The sequence below is a fragment of the Lissotriton helveticus genome, chromosome 10, assembly GCF_964261635.1.
Source record: "Lissotriton helveticus chromosome 10, aLisHel1.1, whole genome shotgun sequence".
Taxonomy (NCBI): Eukaryota; Metazoa; Chordata; class Amphibia; order Caudata; family Salamandridae; genus Lissotriton; species Lissotriton helveticus.
In genome coordinates this window covers 722071069-722083254 of record NC_136071.1, presented here as the reverse complement: position 1 = coordinate 722083254, position 12186 = coordinate 722071069, and the positions used below count along the sequence as shown (strand labels likewise).

The following is a 12186-nucleotide window of genomic DNA, read 5'->3' as shown; positions in this document are numbered from 1 at the left end:
TCTCTAAGATCATCTGTGGTGTACCCCAGGGATCCTCCCTCAGCCCGACGCTGTTCAACATTTACATGGCCCGTTCGCACACGTAGCCCGACAGCACGACCTCAACATAATCTCCTACGCTGACAACACTCCCTCACCAAGGACCCCATCACCGCCAAAGCCAACCTCCCCAAAGGAATGAAGGCCGTCGCCGACTGGATGAAGACCAGCCGTCTGAAGCTGAACTCGAACAAGACGGAGGTCCTCATCCTCGGCTCCAACCCTTCAGCCTGGGACAACTCCTGGTGGCCGACGGCACTGGCGGCAGCCCCGACACCCACCGATCATGCACGCAACCTGGGAATCATCCTCGATTCAACGCGCTCAATGACCAAGCAAGTCAACGCCGTCTCCTCCTCCTGCTTAAACACCCTCCGCATGATCTACAGATGGATCCCGACAGATACAAGAAAGACAGTCACCCAGGCCCTCTCAGTAGCAGGCTCGACTACGGAAACGCCCTCTAACCGGGAGCCTCGATCAAGCTCATCAAACGACTACAACACATTCAAACACCTCGGCACGACTGATCCTCGACGTACCATGCCACGGCCACATCACTCCCACCTGAGAAACCTGCACTGGCTTCCTGTCAACAAGAGGATATCGTTCAAGCTCCTCACCCACGCACACAAGGCACTCTACAAGACCGACCCAGCCTACCTCAACAGACGGCTCTCCTTCTACATCCCCAACAGCCAGCTACGCACCGCCGACCTCTCACTCGCCACCGTCCCGCGCATCCGAAGAACAACCACCAGTGGGAGATCCTTCTCCCACCTCGCCACCAAGACATGGAACACCCTCCCACTGAGCCTACGACAGACCCAAGACCTGCTGACCTTCAGGAGGATACTCAAGACCTGGCTGTTCGATCAGTAGCGCCCCCCCCAGCGCCTTGAGACCCTCGCGGGTATGTAGTGCGCTTTACAAATGATTGATTGATTGATTTTTCGGAGTTCCTGACCGCAATATCAGGCAGGGGTGGTAGAAAGTTGAAGAAAACGATTGGGGAAAAGCCACGTTGTTGGTCTTTGCTTCATCTTTAGTTTCTATATTGATTTAGGGTGATTGATTAGATCTTTGTTCTTGTAAAACGGCAACAAGATTGCAAACTATCAGAGGAGAGAGAAAATGAACTAGCTCTGGTACATGGGAGCTTGAATTAAAAGATCAATTGTTCCTGAAAACAGCAGTATTACTCTTTGCTTACAAATTGACAAAATAAATACTGTAGATTCAAATTCAAATCTTGTTGTGTACTGTAGAAAACGCACCATTTAAAATAAAATGTCACTTTCAGGCTCTCATGGGAGCTTTAAAAAAAAAGTCTAGCTTTATACATTGTGTGCCTGTATGCTTTGCGTAATAAAAACATAATGTCACCAGGGGCCGCTCATCCGCTAAGGCAGAGGAGCGTCGCCCCACTGCTTTAAGAGCAGTGCAGAGGAAAATGTAAATGATCATAACGAAACTGTATTTTGATTTGGTTTTCTGTTCTTAGGTGCGGGAGGGGCAGGGCTGACCAGAGCAGGGACCAGGGGAAGAGTGGTGAGCACACTTAAAGTGCGCATCAAAGTTTGACCGACTGTCTTGGGCCGGCACAAACGTTCATGCACACTTTGCGTGTTCCCAACCAGGCTGTATTACACAGCCTGGTGGGGAACATGCACAGGCTTCCTTTCCCTGTCTGAGCACCAAACCATGGTGCTCAGACCTATCACAATGCTGCAATGCAGCATAGTGATTAGCTAAGGGGAACTTAGGGGAACCAATCACAACACTGCATTGCAGCATTGTCATTAGCTTAGGGAGCCTGGGTGCTTCCTGCAACAACGAGAGGTGACGGAGAGGCGGCGGCCTACAAGACAACCACCAGGTACGTTTTCTTTATTTTTTTATTTTCTACCCCCGCTACCGTTCCCTACGAGCCACCACTGAATGTCACATCAGGTTTCTGACAACAAACAGAAAATCATGACTCTAAATCTAAGAGTATATGTGTCTCCTAAACTTTGAAAACCGTAATATTATTTCTTTCTGCAGCACCTAATTACTATTTTGTTTCATTGTATTGTGGTCTTTTAGAGAGAAGTTTGCAGCAGGGCTCACAATTGCCCTAGTCAACCTTTCCCTTTTTATTCATATTGGAACAATGCAAGACTGTCAATATGATAGGACTCACAACTGTCCCTTGCATCCAGTATATTGACCTGGTGGAGTCCTCCTCCAGGAGAGTAGAGGGTAAAACAGTAGCAACAGGAAATATAATGTACTACAGTCTGAGTAGGTAGAGCAGGGGGAGAGTAAAATTCGATTATCCTCACTAGTGTGCTTTATTTCTTATATTCAGCTTCTGGGTATCTGCAGCAGAAATCCTGGTGTCGGAACCGTCTGAACACGGCTTGATCATACTGGGTTTCAATTACTGAAAAGGCTTGGCCCAAATCGTGGGCCTGTTCACATTTGGAGAAGATGTATTGAATGTAGAACACAGCAATCAAAGTTACTGCATTGCACTAGGGGAAGAAAGCAGCACAGAGCCATATTTGTTAACAGACATAGGCAAAACCTGTGGGCCTGATTCACAAAGGTATATGTACACTTTTATGTAAGTTGCTGATTATTTAGGACAGATCTATCTTTTATATGTAAAGTCTCTGCAGTCGTAAAAATACTACTCATAAAATATCTTTATGATTAGGAAACAATCCTAAACTTACACAAAAGTGTAAACTTACCTTTATGAATCAGGTCCATTATGTCTTGCATTGACTGCCAGTCTTTTGGTTTTGCCAATGTTTGTTTTGTTCATCATTGATTTTGCAAAACATTGTTTTTGGGGGAGCTGTTGGGCCATCACCAATATTATTTTAAAAATGCCAAAAAGCAAAAATAGTTGTTTGGTCTCTAAAAGCACACCGTTCTATTGGTAACTTGTAGCATAAAATAATACCTTATAAGTATGCAGAAATCGAGGCGGCCTACAAATCATGTAATGGTACGCAACACATATTACAAGCTACCACAGGTAAGGTTGCGCTGGCCTATAGGGCACTCCGGAAATGCCCAAAGCTCTTCTCTGACAGATCAGGGTATCTTATATGGTTTACTGGGCAGATGTTTACCGTTGATTTTCTTGCTATTATCATAAACATTGCCTGGAGCAAGTACAAATGAATGCAGTGTCCTAAACCTTGCTAACACCTGTACAGTGTGTCAAAATGACCCCCATTTGCAAATGTGGGCTACTTTTTTAGCTATCTGATTTGCTAATTGGGCCACTTTAATTTTGGTACCCAGGCATATTTTCTAACCAAGTCCGACTCTGACCACATGTTACTCATATGCAATATGACCCTCATCAAAAGCACAACACTCAACGTCAAAATAGAGTAATATATTTCATTGACATAGATCAAACTTTTGTTTTTGTTATTTATGAGTAAAAACACTCTATGTGCCATAAGGGAAAGCCCCACATCGTACATACCTTCTATAGATGAATTACTTTGTTTCAATATGATGCTGTGCATGATTTTGCTGCCACAGTTTCTATATCTAAGTGAATTTTCTGAATTGCAAGTTAGTAATACCATCACCAATGGAATGTATAGGATTCTTTCTGCCTTGTAAATTCTAATTTTAAACAATCAGATATAATTGAGTTTCCTATGTACTTTGACTGTATTTGGGTCTAGCTGTCATCGAATGTCACCTACGTTTTATCAATGATATTGATCTCTGTGTCCTTACTAAATTCAACATAACCATGGGTAATAACTAAACTATAAGTTCAAGTAGCTTTGATATTTAAAAGTCGAAGTTGTTAGATTCCAAATGACAATATACAATATACTATTTCTTCTATCTGAACTATGTAACTGATCCCAAATAGATTTGTCTAAAGAACTTTCTTCTTTTTTACTAAAAAACGAAAGGCAAACTTTTTTCATAGAAAAAGCCCTTTTTTTCAAAAAGCATTTAATAAGTCTAGTGAGGAGCTTTGACTTATTCTTTCTAGACCAATTGTGGTGTTTATTTTTGTTCTCATACAATTTTTTATCTTGTGCTCACTCTATACATTTTAAACAGCAATGTCCTGATGGGATTAGAAAAAAAAACTAGAATCAATAATAATTTAGTATTGGTACCTTAAAAATTATGGTCATTAGAAGTATACGTAATAAACGCCATAAACCACAATGATACTGATGGGTATTGCACACTTCTAGACTTCAGATATGCCTTGTTCGGAAAAAGGGAAGTACTCTGTAGCAATGAACAGTTGGAAGTTCCTCACAAAATAAACAGCTGAGCACTTTTTTCTACAACCTGATTTGGTATAAGTAAAATAATTTAAAAACTTTATGTGACATTCAAACTTAGGGCCTCATTTAAAGACTGGCACAAATGTGGTGAGAGCACTTTTCACTGCTCTGGCAACCCCTCCGCTTCTTTTACAGTCATGGGAACAGTCTAGGGGCATATTAGCAAGAACCTCGTTAAAATGATCGCTGTTTTAGCGGCAGGAAACTGCCGCTAAAATGGTGATAATGGGCTTGCTAATATGCGTTATAGAATTCCAATAGAAGCCCGGGTTAGATGTCCTGCACATCTAATCTGGGCTTCTATTGGAATTCTATAACACATATTAGCAAGCCCATTATCGCCATTTTAACAAGGTTCTTGCTAATGTGCCCCTAGGTTTCTGACAGCAGAGTCTTAGCTGACTTTAACGTAGCCTCTTCAAATGTGCAGTTTAGGGTGCCATATTATCTGCAAAAATTTATTATTTTTATGATGCGGAGAGTTGTAACCAATGAATTTGTGATGTTGTACCTAAAATTATATTAACGTTATGGTCTAGAAAAGTGATTAATAATGTATCATAGTTATGCTACAGTTTCATGAGTGGGACCATTTTACTAACATGGATGCAGTTTCTAGTGTTCTGTCTTCCTGCTCATTTCCCCTTCCAATCGGTGACAAGCTGCAAGTCTACTCTCCTCACACTTTCTGCAGAGCACAAAGTGCTTTGACCTAGATGGTAGCTGTCCTTAGAAAGTATGTATTGTGAAGGAATCTGTCACTGTGTTCTCTATGTATCATTTTGAAGGACTTCTGCTGGAAGTTCCACTGTCAGCCTGTAAAAGGACATTTTGAATGAATCTTTGTCTGAGAAATGTTTCATGTTGAATTCTGCATCTCTGTAGAGCAGCTGATGAAAAGCAAATGGAAGATTTCTCTTACCTTAAAAATGTGTTAGTGTTAATGGTCATTGTTTATTAAGCATTTGTTTCCGATTTGTCCAATATGAGGTAACCATGATCATGCTATGCTATACTAAATGTTTATGGGTAACATGTATAAAAATCCCTGGTTTTGAAGGTTCGGGTGAGACTTCTCATTTTCCTTATGAGACTCTATCCGATATACTTGAGACTTTCTCTCCACCCTAAGAATGTTGTCTGTACTATTTATGAGTATGACTTTTAGAACCAAGAGGGATTTAACTGCCTAATTTAGGATTATTATTCTGTTGTTCAGATTTTGTAGTTGAGCCTTTATGGCCTTTATTGCATTCTTCTGTATCATCACATATATATATAGAATTCTGTTATAAAACTTTTAAACTTTTCCATGATCTAGAACTCAGTTATTGAGTCATCCCAGTACCTATTTGATTTGTACTCTGCTAACTGAATTATGGATAACAGTAGAGGGTGGGGTCACTTGCCGCTAGATCAACGAAGAAAAACTGATCGGGTGTCTTGGTTATTGGGGTTCAATAGATTATTGGGTATCAGCTCCCACACCTCCACCAGCTGAAACCTTTGATCCACTGCCCATCTACCAAAGCACAGTTGACTAATATACATCAAAACACCACCTTATTGATGCCAGTCGTTCTGATCAAGCTCGGCCTGTGGAGGGAGTTCTGGTGGGGCAGAAAGGCGGGGCGGGAGAGGGGCAGGGTGGGGGGTGCTAAAAACCGGAATACGGATAATTGAAGGTAAGTAAACAATTTAATTAATAGAACGAATTTCGTAGCACGCGGTGCATCACATTTTGTGATGCAGGGCTCGCTACGAAATTCATTTTATTAATTAAATTCTTTACTTACCTTCAGTTATCCATATTCCGGTTTTTAGCACCCCCACCCTGCCCCTCCCCCGCCCCTCCTTTCTGTCCCACCAGAACTCCCTCCACGGGCCGTGGCTGGTTCTGATGTGCATTTTTTCCTGTTTGCAGACACCAGGCAAAAACTGACATGTTCTAAACAGGGAACAAGAGAGGAGTCAACTTCAAAATTTCCACAAGGGGGCTGAACTAAATGGTATGAACTTTCAGATATGTGACATCACTGGAAGTGACATCACCAGAAGTGGTGATGTATTTAGCTCTGAGAAAGGCACTGGACAGACAAAAAATAAATGGTTGAAGACTTTTTGCATTTTGCCACAGTTGCCACAACACCTGTCAAAGGTGTTTCAATGGCTTTTAGTTGAGCTTGGTGCTTGACTCATTTTAACGAGTCAGAAAACAAGCACAATGCAATCCTCCATTCACTACCAGCTCCCTCTTAAAACATTTTGCTGCTACACCCCTTCCTCCTACCTTTTTTCCAGGTTTGTTCCTCTTTTCTTCCTTCTTTCACTCTCTCCACCACCTAGCAGCTTTCCCATGCTTCCCTCCTGATTCAGTCATCTGTGATCTCTCCTAGGCCATGTCTATCTCTTGTTCTGTTCGCTCTTCATTCTTTGCATAACAATTTAATTTTGTTTCCTTTTTGGGATCCTCTTTTCACCCTTTTCATCCTGCCTCCAGTGCTTAGTTTGGAAAAGGAAGAGTGCTGGTACCCAAAGCTCTGCTAAGAAGCTTTCAGCCAGTGCAATTAAATGTCGACGTTGGGAATACCATGGCTAGAAGTCTTAAATCCCCCTCTTGCTTCTTTAATCCACTACCAGACACTCCCTGCCCCTTTATTTCACTCTTGCAGGTTCCTGCTTTCTCTTTTTGTTACTATTTTCCGTCTTTCTCTTAATCTGTCATTCTGATTTGTGTGTTTTTTCTGTCCTGAGCTAGGTAAATATCTTTTTGAGAAAAATAAGTACCAGTCTCCAAAAATAAGGGCAGGTGGCCCCCATCGGCAACCACTGCTTATAAAAAGCACAGATGCACTACATGAAGCACTGTATAAAAAGCAAGTTATGTTTTGTAATTGGTAAAAAAAAATAGGACCTAATAGCTGGTGGGTGGGAAGTGGACTTTGGAAATTGTAATTAGTTTGGCTAAGACATTATGGTAATCCGTTTGGCCAAAAAGGAAACTGCATAACGCCTCTCTCTTTCAAAATGGTTAAATTCCTGTGCATTCATATGAAAAAACATGAACACCCAGGGAAAGCAGTTTTTTTTGTTCTTGCTGTTCGAATCCATTATATAAAAACCTGTGATCTGATTGAAATCTAAAATTGCTGTTTGCCTTTCTAGGCTTTTAAGAGGTTTAAATAATAAAATATATAACACACATTTACTTCAGACTCCCACTCTTCTTTGTTTCAAATATTACTGATATTAATATATAATTAACCTATTAACAATGTTTAAGCACACGCCATGTTTGTTTATTTTCATGTGTTCTTCGAATGTTTTGAAAGTTCGGTGTCCCATCGGTCAGTAAACTTTCTGGTTTTGAAATACTACTTATAGTTGAAGGACAGGGAAGGTCAGCAAGTCTTCAGTCCTGGTGAGGTCTTAGATTGTTTTGTCCCCTATAGCCAGGGCCACTGCCCCGTGTTCTGGGATAACAATTCTCAGCTTATGGGCCATTATTTTGAGTTTTTAAGAACAAACTCCCAGGCGGGAGGTTGGCGTTTGTGATTAAGTTTATTATTGAAAAACAAATAAATTGGCAGGTCAGCCAGTTAAGCATGGTCCCCGCTGGGCAAAGCTTCAGTGCCATAGAAGACACATTGATCCGAATTTATCTGGTTGGGACACGTAAATATGGCAAGCAGACCACTGGCGTAACGAAAAGTGAGGGTGCCTCCCTGCACGGTACTTAGGGGGACCCCCTCCAGGCTCAATCTGGAGCTCTCCGGCCTGAGTGCAGTGCCGAGGGGGCCCCTTGGAGCTAGGGGCCCCCCGCACCGCGTTGGCTGCGGGGGCCTGTGTTACGCCCCTGAAGCAGACTTCCACCAGGGAATCGGAGGCCATAGCCCCCATTGACCTGGCTGGTTGGTGGGCTTCTGCCAAATTCTAAATCAGCCCCTTAGCCATTAGTAAAACACCAACATGGTACCTGCATGCTTCATGATAAGAATATGTACAATATTTTACTTTGGATTTTGTAGAACACATTTTGTTTAACAAATATTATATGGAAAAACATTGCCCACCCTTTATTAGCTCAAACAATTTAACAAATATTCAGGATGAAACCTCAGAAAAACTCTGCTTCTGGAGCCTGGCTAAAGAGAAATACGATTATGTGATAATGGCGTGCCATGATATTGTTGTCATACCTCTGTTTGCAAATCAGGTCAGAATAAGTTAATGAGCATTTATGCTGAGATAATGAGCAGCACAGCAGACTTATATCACTATTCCAATCTGAGTTTGAATATTCTTCTGAAAGCAGTAAATGCTCACTCAAAATGCACAGCTAATATTGTTTCTATGGTATGAACTTATTCTTTCCGGACTCCTAAATTTTGTTGCTGTTGTCAAATACCTTATACACTGAGTATTCAGTTCCTTTTTTTTCCTTCTTCTTTTTTTTTACAGAGGATGGACCAAATGAAGATACTGCAGGTGAAGATAAAGTAAGTGTGTATTTATGGATTGTACATTTATTTATTTATTTAATTGCTTATATCGCGCTAGAATCGACCCATGAGGTATCTCCGCGCTTTGCTCGCAAAAGTTCTAAAGTATATTGTCTCTGCGGAAGCCACAGGGAGGGTTATGCTATCTGAAACAGAAGAGTTTTTAAGGCCTTCCTAAAACATAAATGGTTGTCATTGTGTCTTAGGTCAGATGGAAGTTTATTCCACATGGTTGGGCCTATAAATGATAGGGCACGTCCACCTTGTCTGACTTTTTTTACAGTGGGGATTTCCAGTAGACATTGGTTGCTAGAACGTAATAAACGTTCAGGTTTGTATATCTGAAATTTTTGTGCCAGATATCTGGGGCCTTGCCCATAGAGACATTTGTGCACTAGGCAACAGATTTTAAATGTGATACGTTGTCGTATGGGCAACCAATGAAGGTGACTTAACAGAGGTTTGGACGGGGTCCTTGCGGGAGCATTTAGAATTAATCTGGCTGCCGTATTTTGGACCACCTGCAAACGATTTAACGCCTCCTCGTTTGCTGATATGAGGAGGCCGTTGCAGTAGTCTAGGCGACTTATCACCAGTGCCTGTACAAGGGTCTTCTTGTGATTGTCAGGCAGCATAGGGAAGATTCGCCTTAACTGGCCAATTGTTCTAAAACAGGCTCCTGTAACATAGTTAGCATGTTCCTTTAAACTCAAGGTCTGATCCAGTTTTACCCCCAAGTTCTTAACAATTGGCTTTGGGCATGGGACGGGGCCAAGATCTAGAGGCCACCAGTCGGGAGACCAGAGCATGCTAGCTTTCCCAAATAGCATTACCTCGGTCTTCCCGACGTTACACTGGAGGCAGTTGGTAGCCATCCAGTGGGACACTGCTCTCATGCCCTCAGCAAATTTGTTCTTCACATCGGGCGTAAGAGAGTTGAAAGGGAAGAGCAGCTGGGTGTCATCAGCGTATGACACTGGTGTGAACCCAAACCTTCTCACAATCGCTGCAAGGGGGGCCACATACACATTAAATAATGTGGGGCTTAGACATGAGCCCTGTGGCACCCCCTTAGTGAGTACCCTCGAGGTGGAACGATAGGGTCCCATGCTAACAGATTGTGAGCGGCCGGAGAGAAAGCTCTCCAACCAGGACAGTGCCAATCCTCCAATACCCACTCTCTGCAATCGGCCGAGAAGAATCTCATGAGACACAGTATCAAAGGCTGCCGACAGGTCTAACAGCACCAGAATCATCGATCCTCCTCTATCCTGTGACATCTTGATGTTATCAGTCACGGAGAGGAGCGCTGATTCTGTGCTGTAGTTGGGCCTGAACCCAGATTGTGATGGGTCCAGGCCCCCTGTCGCCTCTATGAACCTGGAAACATGGATGTTTACATGCTTCTCGGCTAATTTACCTAAAAAAGGTAGGAGAGAGATGGGACGGAGGTTGGAGAGTTCTGTCCATGGTAAGGCCGTGTTCTTCTGTATTGGGTTCACAACTGCCTCCTTCCACTGCCGAGGGAGCTGACCTTCTTTAAAAGAAAGGTTTAGAATCTTTTGAATTGTGGGGCAAAGAATTTTATTCAAGGTGACAGTTAGTTTAGCTGGTATCAAATCAAGAGGGGATCCTGTTTTCATATTGTTTATTAGTGTTTGAGTGTCACTATAACTAATCTCAGGGAAGGTGAGTAGAACACCTCTAGATGTATCAGGAAGATGATTTATACTGGAATACTCCGGATCACTGGGGTATTGGGCAGTGATAATTTTTTTATAAATTATCAAAATTTTGTCCTCAAAAAATTGGGAGGTGTTATTGCACAAAAGTTGTGAGAATTCGTCTGGACTTTCACATACAGTTGGTTTAGTGAAAGTGTCTAAGATTTTATACAACTCTCTGGAGGAATTACCAGCTACCTCTAACTGTGCATTAATGCTATTCTTTCTTGCCTGCTTAATATTTTTATAGTAAGCAGACATTGCTTTTTGATAGTTGATCTTATTTTCACTGGTATGAGTTTTCCTCCAGAGTTTTTCCAGCTTCCTACACCTTTGCTTTTCCAATTTTAAGGATTCAGTGTACCATATATCCCTCTTGGCCACAGACGGTTGTTTAACTGTTCTTAAAGGGGCCAGATGGTTCAGCATGTCAGATAAGGTGGTATCAAATTTAGACAAAGCTGATCCAATCTTATCGGAGTCCAGTATTACGGGCTCAATCCAGACTTCCTTCACTGTTTCTACAGTGATTTTATGCCAAGTCCTTCGTTTAACGGTCGGTATGCTAGAGGGTTTGTTTCGTTTATTTAAACCTTTAAGAGTAAATTCCAGCATACTATGATACATTACATTACATTACTTGATTTGTTTCACGAATGAAGAACAGAATAGACCCTTTTCATGTATTTGCTTGTTCAAATATTTTGCTTTATTTAAACTTGGTGTCCATGCTTAGGACGGGGCAGCATATTCAAAATATATATTCAAGATTTAAAGCCATTTACTGTATCTAAATGGAATTATTGCAGTACTGAATAACGTGATATAAGAGTATCGAGGTCCGACTATCGAGGGATAACATTTTGAATGGTTAGTGTATATAGAAAAGTATGGATTCACTGTTTCAAACTCCACATCTACGTACCTTGAAAATATTTCTACTGCATAAGTACATATATGTGGAGTTATGTATAAAGATCTAGGCTTACTTACCAGAAAGTATATTTTTTCCCAAAATGTTTTCCATGATAATATGTCCCATTGAAATTCTGTGGTTGATATTCAGGGTGCATATCAAATAGGACTAGCTAACGCAGTTAGTAGTTATGCAGATTTTAATATGGACAAGCACCCCCTGGCCATATAATGAACATTCTATAAAGTCTCATATTGTGGACTTACATAGTTGGAAATCAAAATCACTACACCACATACCCCTGATAGTTTGGGACCAAACTACTGAACACTTTTTAAAGCCGCCTGGCTTTGGCTGACAAAGGATAGGGTTGACACTCTTTTTACAATATGATGTAGTTCTGGGAATTTGATCAACTTGATTGAACAAAAAAGCTGACTTTACTTAGTAAACATATGTATACCCACGTTTTCTGGTGCTTCATTGATTACAAGTAAGGATTCGTGCATCTGTGGGAGAAAACGTCATGGAACGAACATACGAGATATTGGCACAGGTTTTTTTTCTGTATTGTGTTTATGGAGAAACAGTTAACAGAATACCAAAAAGTCACTCTATATTGCTGATTACAAGTCGTTCTGAATTTTCTGACCCCTGCGTATTCCCCTGGGATA

General features: G+C 41.5%; 1 protein-coding gene across 1 annotated transcript in view; it reads left to right on the top strand.

Annotated features, from left to right (window-relative positions):
- PTPRN2 (protein tyrosine phosphatase receptor type N2) overlaps positions 1–12186 on the top strand; it is a 2458064-nt gene that overhangs the window by 1025747 nt on the left and 1420131 nt on the right. The window contains exon 8 of the mRNA XM_078663270.1: positions 8832–8869. Coding sequence (XP_078519396.1) covers positions 8832–8869 — 38 coding nt within the window. The remainder of the gene's footprint in view (positions 1–8831; positions 8870–12186) is intronic.